A 16,143-nucleotide genomic window follows, 5' to 3' on the forward strand; every position below is an offset into this window, starting at 1 on the left:
TTATCAATGAGACATGGGTTGTTCTGTAATATTGGTAAATAGGACACCTCAGTGGGTAATTCACCTCCCATCAGTGGTACCATACAATTTTAAGATTAAAAAAAAAAGGGGGGGGGGAATCTTAAAATCCTTAATCTTTCCGTTGGTTACACAAGGTGGCCTCATTACACAGTAATTTTGGGCAGCTCCTGGAGCTCTTAACTCTTGGATTGTCTGCACTTCGACACGTTGAAGTGGTTTTAAGCGCTCGTTATGTGGCTCAAAGTTACGCCACTCCAGGGCAGGATTATCTCCGATCTGCACTACCCAGCTCCTGTTCCATTAAGCTGTGGTCACTCCCCACTGCTGTGCTGCCCACGCTGAAGTCCCCAAGTATCCCAGGACCTCTGACACCCCTGCCCATACAGCAGGGAATGAAGCCTGCCCTGCCTCATCAGTCCTCTAGTCCTACAGCTCCTCGTCCTGCCCCGGCTCACCAGGCTCCTAGCAGCAAGTCACACCGGAGCAGGTAGGGGACAGTTTCTAGACCAGGGATGGGCACTTATTTGGGCTGGAGGGCCACTTAATAAGTTTGCACACATGCATGCACACAGACACTCACGCACAATTGCACAAGCTCCCCACGGGTCTCCTTGTACCTCCTCCCCAAGTCTCTGGCATGTGGCCAGATCAGGAAGAAGCCATGCCAGCCACTCCGGCTGCACCCATGTGTCCCCAGGCAGTACACGGCAACACAGGGCAGCATCAGCCCAACTTGGTCGCGTGCTGCAGACTCAGGGCAGGCAAGAGGGTGCAGGAAGAAAGGGGCCGGGAGCCAGGGATTATTCAAGCCCAGCCGGGCTTTTGCTGTGTTTCCCGCTTCTCCCTGCACCCCCTCCCGTGCCCCGAGTCCCCAGCACAAGACCAGGTCAAGCTGGTGCCGTGCTGCGTTCCCATGCACCACTTTGGGCCAAGCTGGCACAGCTGGTACACAGCTGGCGTGGCTCCTGCCTGACCTGGCTTTGTGTCAGAGAGTCTGGGTCGGGCAGGAGTTGTGCTGGGGTCAGCCAAAGCTGCACCAGGGTCAGGCAGGAGCTGCGCCAGCCCAAAGCATGAGGGTCAGGCAGGAGCTGCGCCCACGTGGCGCAGGGCACAGGACCGCAGTGTGCCGCTGCACTAGTGGTGCCCCTGCCCTACCAAGCCCCAGCCCAGCCCAGCAGGGCCCAGATAACCTACAGCTCCTGTCCCTTTTCCTCTTGCCAGTTAGGAGAACACCTGAGCCTCGATTCTCACTGGCCGGGTTGTCGGGCCCGTGAAGGGCTGCAGGGTTGGAGCAGCACGCAGACAGCCTTGCCAGGCAGACTCCTGGACAGGAGCTCAGCACCCCCTGCCTTGGGCCATACGCTGGGGGTTGGGGGCAAGGCAGCCCAGGGACGGGAGTAGCTGCCTGACCACTGAAGCTGGAGCTTCTGCAGCTGGCTGCAGCGTGGAGAAGGGTTAGAGACACCGAAAGCCAGGGCAGCTGTGGGCCGCACGCAATTCTTCTCAGCGTAGCGCCACAAAAGTCAAAGTGGTGTCTGAATTTATACAAACTAGCCTGATACATTTTTTCCCCTCCTTTTTAACAGCATTTTCCTGTTTGCAATTTAAGTGTGCAACGTTTGGAGTTAGCAAAGGTTGCCTCTAGCAGTTACTATAGCACCTATCTATTGAAAGAATAGAGGAAATACGTAGCTCTTTGGATACAGTGTGGCATCAGTTTCTAGTTTAGTGGATTCTATAATGCAGAATACGGAAAACTGGGATGACTTCTTGTATAGGCACATCCATTTCTTAAAAGGGAAGATGGCAGGGTTTGGTTTTTTTTTTCCCCATTTCGTTGCAGTGGTCTATACCCAGCACATCCATGGCAATCTCTGGGCCTTGTTGCACTTCATGCTGTGAGCTGCACAAATGTTGACTGGTGTTAGTGCTAGCTTGGAGTCTGCAGCAGTCACACCCTTAGTCTAGAACAGGGGTGGGCAAAATAGGGCCCATGGGCTGGATGCAGCCCACCAAATGACTCTATCAAGCCCACGGTTGCTCCTCTGAATTTATACCACATGTACTCCGGCCCATTAACAGAACAAACCAACCCCCCCCCCAAAAAAAAACTGCCATTCATATATTTTGAAACTCTGACTCAAGGAAACTTTTCACAACCAAGCGCAATATCTATTTGAATGCTTGCATTTACTGCAAAAGTCCAGGTAACTGATGACAATACTGATGGGTAACTATATTGACACTAGGAAGTGGAGCAAGACCTGATATTTTCCTTTATAAAGGACTTCTCTTAGAAACTGCAGCTTTGTAAAGCAATATCCCCTTTGGGCCAAACATGGTACTGCCAGGGCCTCGGGAAGCAACTTTGTTTGGTAGAGCTACGATAAGAGAGGATGGAGTGTCTGAGAAATGGTTATCTGAAAGACTAACAAAGTTTTCCATTAAGAAAAATTCTTGCCGTGTTTTTTTTTTTTTCTTTTTTGGAAAGCTCTAGCAGCAAGGAGAAGAGGATTTAGGTAATAAGATTTGACAGAGAGAAGATCCCGATACTGCCTTCTGGCATTTGGGGAAATTCTGAATGTTTACTTTTCTGGTTAATAAGGGGATAAAAGAATTAAATTTAACTGGCTTTTCAGAACAATACACGCAATGCTTTCAAGATCCTCAGAATCACAACGGATGATTTTTTGTTTTGTTTTGTATTCTTCCCACCTCAGAGGGGTTTTTTTGTGGATGATATCTTTTATTGGACCAACTGATGGAAAGAAATGGGTAAATAAACCTTGATTTTGCCTGGATGCTGCCAGTGTGAACAGAAGATAACTCTCACTAACCTAAGAGCAATGGAAACTATGATTCACTAACTACAGCTCATGAGGAGTGCAAGGGCGCCTGGGCAAGCCAGATCCCACCAGAAAATTGTTCCATAATCTACAACGCTTTTGGGAAATGGTGTGGTTTTGCAAAATTTCTGTTAAAGGTAAATCACAACCACATCAACATGATTTTTGTCCTGAAGTGACTTTACTACTTGATTAAGGAGGTGAGCCTCAACAGTCTTCGCTGACCATGAAAGTAACATTTTCTTCAGCCTTTTTTCATGTAGAATTTGGAAATTCCACCCGAACCTGGAACAAAATCAGATCCCAAAATCCATCACAAAACGGCATAGCCCCTTTCTGTACAGGATTGATACTTGGCCCATTTGAAAACCAGGCATATAATTTCTAAAGATTGCCGCTATACAGAGGAAAGACAATGTGATATATGCAGTTAGACCATGAACTAGGAGACATGAGTACTGCGCTCCTGCTGCTCCTTTTGTCCTTGGAAAAACAGCTCTTGCCATTGCTGCAGCAAGGTCCTCCTTCATACAGGTCTCACCAAGGAGCCGACAAACGAGCAGGTGGTCAACGATTTGCACTTCACCTTACTTGCGTGCATGGATGTCATGAAACTAGCTTTATTTGGCTGGGGTGATATGATCCTGGCACCCGTTCCTGCTGTTTAGGTCCCTTCCAAGCCTAAGTACTATGACACTATGATTATCTGATCATGCCTGTTTTTGATCTTCCGGTTTGCATGCACAGGCGGTTTAGGCATCGCTATATTGACCAGTCCCTCTAGGAAGGTCCTCCAGGGGGTCCAGGTCCACTTCAGGGCATCAGGTTGTGTATAATCTTTCCTTCCACAACCTCAGTTGTGCCCTGCCAGCCATCACGTCCAAGGGCACCACACAGGTCACAAAACTCATTTGCTCTTTAAGTCATTTGATTAATTTGGTGTGACCATAAAGTGGATGCCTGAGGTCTTCCATCTGCTGAGATCTTTCTTTTTCTGGCTCATCTCTCTTCTAATATCAGGTGGTACAATGCCAGCCAGGAAGAACAGGATATCCTTTGATGTTGGCTTTAGACATCCTGTTATTTCATGGCAACTGTCGTACAGAACTGGGTCTAGTTTCTTGGCATGAACTGATCATTCTCGTGCTGGACGTGCATACTCTGCAGCGGAGTAGCGCAAGGTAATAGTGTTGGTTCGTAATGTAGCTGGGTTGGCTCCCCACTTTGAGATGGCCAGCTTTCCAAGTATGCTGTTGCAGGGGCTGGCCTTCCCTTTCGACTTCTCTACGTGTGCTTTGAAGGTAAGCGTCCGTCCAACGTAACCCAAAGGTACACAGGGTTTGGGGGATTAGATTCCATCCCAGATGGTGTTTAATTTCTGCTTGGCTTTTCTATGATGTAGGTGAAAGGCTGTGACCTGCATCATGGCCAGGTTGGCACAAAGCTGGTTTATATGCTATTAATCTGAGAGGTCTTGGTGCACGTTAGTCTACTCTCAACAGTGGCAAAGTCCTTCTCTTGCGACATGGTGCATCTGTAGATCATCAGCGTATATGAAGAGCCTCATATTGCTCTATTGGGGTTGATCATTGGTACATCTGTCAAAGAGGACTGATGCTAATATGCTGCCCTGTGGAAGGCTGTTTTGTGGTTCTCTCCAGCAGCTCCATTTCTTGCACGGTTTCTTGCTTGATCCACAGAACAGGACAGAGGCAGTGAACACATCATTATCCCTTCTGGTTGCCCATCTCCTATCCCATCCTTTGTCTACTTAGACTGCAGTCTGTTGAAGCCAGAGATCATTTCATGCTAAATGTCTGCCTAGTACCTAGCACAGCAAGGCCTTGCTCTGCTTCAGGCCTACCAGGCACTACTGCAGGTAGGTAACTTTGAGTCCTTCTTTCTACTGCTAGTTCACTTGTTTCCTTCTCACATGTTTTATTTTTCAGTTACTGTATAAAGTCTTGTCCTAGTCGGTCGGTCAGACTGTCAGCACCTAGCTTGCTGAAGCCTTGATCTCAGCTGGGACCTCTACATGTTAGAGGAATATAGATAACATGCGGCTTACATCCTTTAAAATGCACGGGTTTATCCAAAGGGTGCTTATCACAACAGCCTGTTACAAATAAAATGCGCTCAACAGGCACACTGCACTTTCCCTTAAAAGACCTTTTGCTAAGTTACTTTTACTGACTTAACAATCAGAAGAAAATGTTTCCGTTTAAATATTTAAAGCAAATGTTTAAATGTTTAAACAAAAACAAATGTTCTTCCAATTGCTTACACTGTTATTGGAGGGAGTAATAAAAACAGGCCATGCCGTCTTGCAGCATTTCCACTTACTGTCACTGTCCTCTTCATCCAGATTCCCGACACAATATGCTAGACCAGTGGTTTCAGACTGTGGTCCACAGACCCCTGGGAGGGTCCACAGACTATGCCCAAGGGGTCCACGAAAGATGACTATGAACAATTAAACGCATGTGAATACCATGAACAATTAAATATATGTGAATACCCATACTTACAATTCATCTCTATTCAACATTTCCAAAGGGGTCTGCACTTGCATCTGAAATGTTTTTAGGGGTCCGCAAACGGAAAAAAAAAAAATGTTGCAAACCACTGTGCTAGACAGTCTTCAGAGATGCACAAAACCACAGATTCTGTACCTGTTAGGGTGTCTAACGCCACTTCATTAACATCAAGGTCCCTATTGCATGTGTCTCTGGGCTAGCAGACATAGGACCTAGGTTCTTTCTAACCCAGCTCCCCTTACTGATGAGACTTGGCATCGATTCCCCGCTCTGCCACTGACCTGCTCAGCGACCTTGGGCTTGCCACTTCCCTGTACTGTGCCTCTGTTTGCCATCCTCATCTATTGTAGATGGTAAGGTTTTCCTCAGCGGAACTGTCTTTTCATGGCATGCTCGTGCAGTGCTCAGAGCAACGGGGCATTGAGCCCGCTAGCCACTACTGCAATATAAACCAGCATTTTTTTCTTTTTAAACTCAAAGACTTCCTTTATAAGATACAGCATTCAACAAACGCACCGCATGATGCTGTTACGAGGAACACCAACACCTGAAAAAAAACCGAGCAGCTTACACTCTACTGGCAAGACCGTCCCAACTCATGCAACTGTTAGGTCCTTGAAACCGGAAAACTAAAAATGGTTGCTTCTCAGACCAACAACCCCAGAATTCAAATATATCCAGAGTTTGGGAGGTTTAGATGTCATGAAGTCAAAGTTCTGCTGAAGTCACTGCATCTTAATGGCTTCACGACAAGAAGGGGATCTGGTCTACAAATGAGCTGTACAAAGAAAAGTTACCTTTTACCCAATTTTCTTCCGTTTCCAATTTTTCCCTTTGGATTCAGTTTTAAAACACCAGTCTGAAGAATGGCTCTTTAACTGAGGGCATGTACAAGCAAACACATGATCCGAGAGCCAATCTAAAAATTCAAATGTGGGATTCTGTTACTTGATTTTGAATGTAAGTTTGGAAGTCTGCTACGAGTTACTGGCATCCATGCAAAGTCTTTAAAAGCCTTTACCCACGTTGGCTCCCTCCTTTGCCTCTTCTTGTGCATCACTGTCTGGGGAAGCCATGCAAAGAGTGCCAGGTTGCAGCTCGTACCAAAGCGCACCCCAACTTCTGTGATGACTTCAACCCCGTAAATAGCTCGGAGATGTTATTCAGATTAGGCTGCACTCCCGCAGGGCATCAAAGTACAGTACTGAAAGAAATCAATTCTTACAAACTAAGCTGATTGGAATATCCCTTTAACAATGATGCAATCAGCAAAGCAGGATAGGAAAGCTGGGGTGTGGGGAGGACATGCCTAGGTAAATGCAAACTCCAAAAGCACTGTCCCCTTCTCTTTCCTCCCACTGAATGCAGCAAGGCTTTAGCAGGCTTAGCACCTTCCAGGACCGGGACCTCAGAAGACCAGCTTCAGGCAACTGGCTCTTGGGTCTGGCCCAGTATAGCGACATGGGGCATGTGTAGATGAAACAGGGCCTCTAAATTGAAGCAGTGGGTTTTTAAAAACACTGCTTCAATTTAGGGCCCTTTAACCGCCCCCCCCCCGTGTTGTGCACACACACACAAAGGTACCTGCCTCTCCAGCAGCAGCGAGAGCAAGCTGCTAGCGGGAAGAGTGGTCCCTGGACTGTTGGGGGGGAGGCGGGGCAGAACCACCCCCCCCCGCAGGTGGCACTTGGCTCAAGTGGTCCCGGGTGGCACAGCAGCTGCAGAGGGAAGCACTGGGCCCCTGTGCAGCTCAGGCAGACAGGCAGGCTGCAGGGGAAAAAGAAGATCATGCTCACTGCTTTTCTTGGGTGGAGCCTGCCTTCCCGGGCTGCTGCCAGGCTGCCTGCACGGGCTTCCTGCAGAGCCCCTGAGCTGCACAGAGCCCGGTGCTTGGCTCTGTGGCTGTAGGGCAGCAAACTAAAACTCCTCAGAGGATCTTTAGTTTGCTGCGCCCCAAATCATTTAAGGCACATTAGGCCACTGAATTTGTTATAGCGGCTGGACTTACTGCACAATGCATCACCAACACGTGCAAACACTGACACCACTAAAGTGGTGTAAAAGCATTTAACCTACTTTAAAGTGTCGTGCACACATGCCCCTCATTTTGTCTACACACGGCTATGGATCTCAATGACACCAACACATGTCACAGGTGTGCACCTGAGGGGGGACATGGAGCTCTAGTCAGAATTTGTGAAAGCATGCTACCATCTCCTTCAGGTCGGGGTGAAAATAGTCTGTTACTACCACCATCTAATGAGAATAGGCAATGTTTTTTGGCCAGAGTGCTGAAAAAAAACACAATGCCTAACTTGGAAGGTGCTGGAGTGCCGACATGCTGGAGCCCAGAGCAACTGCTTGCAGCCTGCCGGCTGCAGCCAGTCCAAGGAGCCCAGTTTGCTTGTAGCATGGCTTGCAGCCTCCCAGCTGCCTGCTGGGAGCAGCCTGGGCTCTGTGGCTGGCAGCAGCTGCTTAGAGCCCAGGTTGGCGGTGGTGTGCTGAGCAAAACGGTGTTGCGCGCCATGCTCAGCACACGTGCTGGGGGTTGCTGACCCCTTACCTAAAGTGACTGTTCTGCTTCCATATTCTGCAGCAGAGACAAGCATGGATTCTAAGGAGGCCACATGCATAAGAAGTTAAGGGTGCATACAGGAACTCATACTATTCCCAGACGTCAGCTCTGCTCCTAGCAATCGAGGGGAAGTTGTGATGTCTAATGACGATGACAGCTCTGAATGCCTAAATTAAAGACAACGCTAAGATGCATTTAATTATTCACATACTCATCACATGTGCACACACAATGCAAATTCCCTAACATGCAGTAAAGCAGTTTATTAGGAAATGTCTCATTGGATTAAGTTTGCTCTTGTTGTGTTAGGGAACTTTCACACAACATTAAATGCAACACAATAGCGTATTTGCCAACACAGGAGGCGTAGAATTATTAACTCCCTTGCAGCAATTGTCATAGATGTGACTCAGGGAATGTAGGAGCAGATGGAGCAAAGGAAGACTTCTAAAGGACCTGGTCTTGGAGGGTGCTTGTACATGATGTTGGCTTTTTCTAGGTAATCTATAAGTTTATTTCACTCTCGCAATGTACCATGATGATTCCCGTTACTATTTTGCACGTAGCGTGCTTAACACTCAAAACCGGTTAATGTGCTGTTACTGGTAAAAAGCACTAGAGGGCATTTGGTGGACAAATCGTGTCAGAACAGGGAAAATGGCGATTTCAGCTGTGCGCGAGAATACATGTAACAAAAGTTTCATGATAAAATTAAACCTGGTGGAACCATTGCCCACAGTAAAAATAACACAGGTCAGAGCTGGTCTAACTTGCCATGATAAATCAAAACCTACCATGATAAAAAACCCTCAGCGTGTGTTTTCACATGCGACTAACCTAGTGGCAATTTTTGGTGCTGTTTCATAACGTGTATTGAAACAATGCACATCATGTACAGGGGCCCGGAGAGACCTCTCTGTACCAGGGTGAATTTCACCAATAGATAAAACATTATTTTCCACCAAGCTCATTCCTTTGCACCAAGAAGTTGAGCAAAATATGGCACAGGAGACAATTCACCATCTTTAAAAGGATATAACACCCCTCTTCGGCCAATTCTCACCCTTTATGCTTTATGTCCCCTAACCAATATGTATTAGCATTGATAGCAGCTGTAGGAAGGAGTCTGAATACAAATCTTCGCTTTCAGTGATAAAGACCAACTGCTTCCATTTTGAAAGGCATTCCAATTTACCATCAAGGCAAAAAGTCTTATAAGGATAAGATGCTTGTCCATTTGTTAACTGTATTACTGACGGACACAGTGAACAAAACTTCTTTTCCACAGAAGCAAGCTCCTTCCCCCATTCCTCTTGCCTCTAGCTTATTCTGGCCAGCCTGGTAGCATGAGCTTTGATAAATGACATACAGCCATCCATCTCCTAGTTTGGCATATAGATGATGAATGCAGTACATTTGGAAGGCAGACCGAGGAAAAACATTAAATTGATAGCCTAGGGGAAGCTGGGTGCAAAGACAAAGACCGAATGCTAGCAACAGTTGCAAAGTTTAGCAAAGAAAGGTTGATGTGCAAAATATTAGCCACACAAAGACCATGACACCGAACAGCAAACTGGACAGCGAGCTCTGATTTTTAAAATAGCTTTTCTGGAAGCAGAGGGGAAGACTTCTGGAAAGGCCCAGGCGCCACTAGTTTTTAAATGGGATGTGCGCTCCTAAATCCCTTTTATCACTTTTGAATGTCTCCCCCTGAACATCCACTACCTCAACTTTAATTTTACTCTTCTTTCAATGACATCAGTCTTACTTCAGTAATGAATCCTAGAGAGGACAGCTCTACAGCTGTCCACCTGAAAGTAGAAGAGGCTAAAATTAGGGGGAAATGTCACACACTGTTTTGTAGGGGGCACATACCTTGATCCCACCTTAGATATGCTTAACAGCACACTTAATTGGACCTGAGTGATCAGTGATGATATGTAAAGAAAACCCCACGTGCCTCTCAGAACCCATGGCAGCTCACCCAGTACAAATTCACTTTACATAGGGCATGCTCCTGGACTGCATTGCCCCAACACGATGACTCTGGCTTCAGCACCTGTTTCTCACCGTGATTCCTCCAGCAGGTCCAAAGGAGTTTAAGACCCCCACCCCAACCTCAACCCTCCTCCCATCAGAGACGTATCCTCTTGCACACTATACAACCATCAGATGTCTTGAGAAGGCTGTCTTGGGTCGCAGCAAACAAGACAGCACTGGCTAGCCAAGTAGCATAAATGACAGGGGATCCTTGCATTAAAACAGAAATGCAAATCTTACATTGTGTAGCTCACGGCAGAACCTGCCTCTCTCTCCTGAAGTGTTTAGTGTTGTATCCCACCATTGCTACCCTGCTGCACCCCTACAAAGGCTTCCTGTGCTGGAAACCCACCAGCTTGCTGTATTTGGGTCCCATCAAGCTTGCCTTGAATGCTGTCCAATAACCCCCTAGCCTGTATAGGCTCTAACACAGGGGTGGGCAAAGTCTGGCCCGTGGGCCAGATCCAGCCTGGGGCAGACTCCATTTCCCAGGCACCCCTGCCTGCAGCACTGAGGCCGGTTTTCATGGAGGCCCCAGAAGCGGTGGGACCATGACAAGCACAGGGCTAGGGCTCCCATGAAGACTGGCCCCAACAGCACTGACCAGGTGCACTGATGGGTGGGGGCCTGCTCTGGGACCAGGATCTTGCAGCAGTGACAGCATGGTCCAGAGTTGGGCCAAAGCCATGATCTGCTGTCCACACGCCCCAGGCTCTACCCCGCTCCAGACCATGCTGACACCACCGCAAGATGCGCCCTGGAGCTGCTCCCCACCCCTGCCAGTACTGCTGGGAAATGGAGTCTGGCTGCCAGCCGGATCTTGCCCACCCTTTCTCTAACTCATCTCAACCTTTAGCCTTTCCCACACAGACTTTAGCCTTCACACAAGTTGGTTCAGCTGTCCAAGCACACGGCGCCTTTGTGAATGGGCTGCAAGACACCCTCGTTGCAAGAAAATCCTTTTACCGTAACTCCAACTCTTATGGGCAGGCTGGCTTACTGTCTCGCTCTCCAGGGAGAGATGAGAGTTGCAGTAAGATCACTACCTCTCTTCCCCTTCACCTCCAGTTCAACTATGTGCTCAGCAAAGCAACACTGGCAGAAAGCAGATTTCCAGATATAGCCCACATGAAACGATGCTTTCAAGTTTTATAATGGGAAATTTTCCCATAGTCCTAATGATAGCATTGATCCAAGTATTTGTATGGCTCTTATCAGCATAATAACCAAGCACTATGATCTCATATGTGTCAGCGCTGATGGCCTACACTTACATTTCCTTGCTGCTATCTCTACCTGAAGTCACATCATACTTGGTTGCAAGCAGCAGCTAAAAGCACTTCTCTCTTGCAGTCAGTCTACAGAATCCTTATTGATTCATTCAACCACGACGCCACCTCTGATCTAAGTTCCTCCATGGATTTTGCATTCTCAGCAGAACCTCCTACTGACATCCAGAGGGAAGAGGCAGTTTCCGCCAATGCTGACGATGACCAGAACAATTTGCTAGGGGGTCTCTGGGGACTAAGGCATAGCAGAATGAACCCTTCATCTCTGCAAAGTTCACCTACTACGGAATATAGGACAGACAAGGACATGTGGGTCTTCTTTACATACTACCAAGAGCAAAATAAATAAATAAATAAATCCTGCCTCTTGATTAAATGATGAAGTCCCATAATTGGGACAATTCTCAAGCCCAGAAGCAAGATGAAAACATAATTTATTTACCCAAATAATGTCAGCCATATACAGTAGCAGACTTTCACTGATGTTTCTGCTTCTTTAACCCAGATTTTCGAGTTGAGTTAGGTGAGACACCAAGAGGTCAAAAGACTTGTCCTAAATCACAGTGAACAAAATGGCTTAGCAAAAACCAAAATAAATAAATAAAAATCACACCTCCCTCCTCCCTTCTGGGCTCTACAAGTTAACGGTCTTTGTTCCAAGTCCTGCATGAGGCAGCCAACTTTGTCGCTGAATTCACGGTGCGGTGCCAGCGCTGAAAGGCAGCTGCTCATCCATTGCTCTTCTGCATTTGTTCCTCTAGTCTGTCAGCTGCAACCTACCCATCCAGCAGCCTCTCTATGTGCCACACAACTAGCAGCCAAGCTGCTCTCAACCCACCACCATCCACCACTTGGGAGCGAATCTAGAATAATTTTTCATGGTATGCTAAAAATCTAAGCCGATGTGTTATATTGATTGACGCTATGTTTTTTTCATAATGAGCACTTTTATCACCATGCCATCAAAAAACCTTGAAATCAGGGCCCCCGAACTAAACTTTGTACAAACGCATACCAAGCAACAGTTCCTGCTTCATATGAGCTTATAGTTACAACAGACGAGAGAATGGAAAAAGCCATCAACACCCATGTCACAGGTGGTGAACGTATACAGAGAGATTAAGTCATTCACCCAAGGGCACACAGGAAGTCTACGACAAAACTAGGGTCTAAACCAGGGGTGGGCAAAATGCGGCCCAGGGGCCGGATGCGGCCCTCCAGGCCATTCTATCCAGCCCGCGGGGCCCCTAAAAATTTAGAAAATTAATATTAATCTGCCCCTGTCTGCCTATCATGCAGCCCTCGATGGCTTGCTAAAACTCAGTAAGTGGCCCTCTGCCCAAAATAACTGCCTGCCCCTGGCCAGGCTTTCTGAGTATGATGCCTAAACTATAATTCTGTCTTCCCTCTCAGGCACCAAAGCTGAGGGGTTTATAGGAACATCTTTTCCTGTTAGACTTCCTCTCTCATTGCTCCATTTTTCTAATCAACTTCTCTGAATGTCTAGAAGGACTGTATTGATAAATCACGACTGTCAGGCACGCACAGCAATATTTAAGACCTTATCAAATATAAGAAATCAAGACAGCTAAGAGAACTGCTCATAAAAATGAGCTCCTGGTTTATTGCAACATAAACCTCCAACCTAAGCATTTTAATCCCAGGGGCAGAAATCTGAACATCTTTATAAACACCACCATTTGTTATGGTGTGGGCTCTACCTGGTTCTCAGACTCCCCTGCTGTGGCAGTCCATCATAGACAGATAGTACATCAAAATCTTCCTCTAATGCGAAAGACTGGAACACGAGCTGTATCCTGTTCTGCTCCTCAGCAGTGATCGTCCACGTGCAGTTTGCATAATTTGGGTAGCCATACGGAAATCCCGGACTCTGTATCGTCCCGTTTGGGCCTTGCAAAATGTGACTGCAGTTCTGGGCTGGAACGAGAAAAAACAAGCAAACAGATAAGTTAATGAAGTAGATGGGACATGATTAATATTAAAACAGGAGTTTAATACAGCATGTAATGCACAGTTCCTTCTGAGTTAATCCTCATGGCCTGAGCATGGGGCAAAATCAAAGACAGCTTTAAGCCACCGTATGCATTTTCTAAAGCTCTGCAAGGTACCAGTTACCTATGATTAAAAGTTAGACAAACTAAAGGTACCCAAACTAAAGTTTGGCTCCCACTGGATGCAGGAACAGCCTATATGCAGCACAATCCAGCCTCAATAGGCAAGTGAACCATCCACTACAATCGCTGTTAGCAAGGGTGGACAAAATGCAGCCCACCAGGCCAATCTATCTAGTCCATGGAGCCCGTAAAAAATTTAGACAATTAATATTTATCTGCCACTGGTTGCCTGTCATGCGGCCCTCAATGGCTTGCCAAAACTCAGTAAGTGGACCTCCCCCCAAAATAGTAGCCCACCCCTGTGTTAAGGGAAGGCCGTTGTGCAACTTTCCATCAGGAAGAGGGGTCCCCAGGTACAGGGGCAATTTCAGAGGATATTTATGTCCAGTCTATGAACCTGTGCATTATGAGACCAGCATGAAAGGGCCTAACCATCCATGAGAGAATTGGGCCTGGTTTTGTTTGATTTCACAGCATTCGATACTGCTATTGGAATTGTGCGGGGCACTTTTACCATTCAATACAAGCCAGACACACGTGTTTTTCTATCACTGTCATCCAGAGGCACGTGTTTTTTATCACTGCCACCCAGCTTTTAACAGAGCATTCCTCCACTTCGCAGAGCTAAGTAGTGAGAAAAAGTTGCGGGGAGAAGACACTAAGCACAAACACCACTTTTCTGCCTCTTCACCAGTGTGCCCATCCCACAATGTTCATTCACAGTGGAGGGTCAGGTCAAAATTGTGAATGCCCTAGGTTTCAGAGGCCCTCTGCCCCATGGTCATTCAAAATAAACAGTACAGATGCTTACTGCATTGCAACAACACAGGAAAAGTTATAAAAGGGATTATATGACATGACTGCCTGCGACAGCTAATGATTAGACTTGATGACTCAAGAGATCCCTTTCAGTCCTACGTGATAGCTGGATTATTATTTGGCATGGCAGAATTCAAAAGATTTTTTTTTTTTTAATAATTCTGTTATTCTGAAATCGCTGTTCATTTTTTAGCATTTCTTTTGATTTTTAAGCTATTTAAATTTTCAGGATTGTGCAGAATTAGAGGGGTGGGGGCAGACAATTTAGTAATGGCAGTATACTGTTAAAAGTGTTATAAAATCATATGTTCAAATATACAAAGTAAATATTCATAAATTAATAAAAAATACCTGATCATACAGGGGCCAGGTCAGGTTTGGCATGAGTTTGGTCCCTGCCACAATCATGCAGGGGTCGGGCTGGGAGTTTGGTGCCTGATTCCCAGCTAGGACCTGGACATAGTGAGCGGCTGGTGGCACCGGGCTCCCAGCTGCCGTCCGCCCTGCCCTTCCAACGCCTCTGCCCAGCACAGTCCTACCAGCATGGCCCCTACCTCCTGCAGCACCTGCCCCAGCTACTGCCAGAGAAGCAGTGCACAGGCGGCTCCCCCTGCCCCAGATTTCCTTACCCCACTCCAGATTTTTTTGTCCTCTATCATTTTCAATCATGACCGATCGAAATGTTTCCCGTCAGTTTACGAGTGCCGGGCAAAAATCAACATTGATCAATAAAAAAATCAAATCCTGCCAAAACTAATTATTTGGTAGCTTGATCAACAAATCAGAGAGCTGGAAGTCAGAAACTATAATACCGACTGTTGAAAGTAACAGTCGCAGACAACCTACTATGGTAGCGGTGGCTGACCTACAGCACGTGTCCCACAAGTGACACGGGGAGCCGCTGTGTGTGGCACGCAGCAGATCAGGGAGGGGACAGGCAGCACAGCGGCAGATGAGTCAGGAAGCAGAAAGCAGAAATCTGTGGCTAGCTGCAGAAGCAAAGCTGCCTGATCAGCAGACTGGGTGGAGGATGGAGTCAGAGTGGCTCTCGGGGAAGTTATAGGCCTAATTTGTGGCATGCCTGCCAAAAAGGTTGGCCCTCGCTGTACTATGGAGAACTCTGCTGACTATCCCAGCTGGCGCACACGCCACAAGATCTCTGTCCTTCCCCCAAGTACGTTCTAACACAGGCAAGTGTCACATTTTGCAGAGCTATTGCCCATGCAGCAGAAGGCAGAGATTTCCAAAGCTGTGGAGTGCAATGCTGTGCTTGTGCAAGGTGTCTTTCAGAAAAAGTTAGAAATACAAATGCAAAACTACAGTCACAAATGTATTAGTTATAGGTAGGGACCTACTCAAATTGTGATTCTGAGATTTTTGTGGAAATTGTGAAAAACGGCAGTTTCTGCGAACACCACCAAAAAATGGTGGTTTCCATAATTTTGCATGGAATCACCAGGAAAAAAAAAAAAACTTACTAAAAATAAAATGCTGGCTTCTCAGTGGGAGCCAGCAGCTGCTGCAGTCTTGCAACCCATTGAGGGAGAAAGGGGGGAAAGCTGCCAGCATGAAGAGCAGCCAAGATGGTGCCCTTCTACCCCCGCCCCCGTGATTGGCCAAAAGGAGTGCTTTTCATGCAGCCCTGTCCCTCTCTACCAATCAGTGGTGAGGGGTGGGGCCGCCAGGGCCCCTCAGCAATCAGCAGGGGTGGGGAGGTGGGGGGGGGGGGGGTCGCTACAATAAGCCTGCGAAAATTGCAGCTGGTGCCATGATCATGCTGTGAAATTGTCCATGTGTCACCTCAATTTCACTCAGCCCCTAGTTATAGGTCATAAAACAAACCTAGGTCATGGAGGCCACAGACAGAAGTGATGATTTTCA

At 47.0% G+C, this 16,143-nt stretch overlaps 1 protein-coding gene across 1 annotated transcript in view; it reads right to left on the reverse strand.

Moving 5' to 3' along the window:
* The window catches only part of CSMD2 (CUB and Sushi multiple domains 2), a 645,501-nt gene that overhangs the window by 573,181 nt on the left and 56,177 nt on the right, over positions 1–16,143 (reverse strand). The window contains exon 2 of the mRNA XM_090057063.1: positions 13,030–13,246. Within this exon, the coding sequence (XP_089913189.1) occupies positions 13,030–13,246 (217 nt within the window). The remainder of the gene's footprint in view (positions 1–13,029; positions 13,247–16,143) is intronic.

The sequence above is a fragment of the Crocodylus siamensis genome, chromosome 7 (assembly GCF_052110815.1).
Source record: "Crocodylus siamensis isolate JL-2025a chromosome 7, ASM5211081v1, whole genome shotgun sequence".
Classification (NCBI taxonomy): Eukaryota; Metazoa; Chordata; order Crocodylia; family Crocodylidae; genus Crocodylus; species Crocodylus siamensis.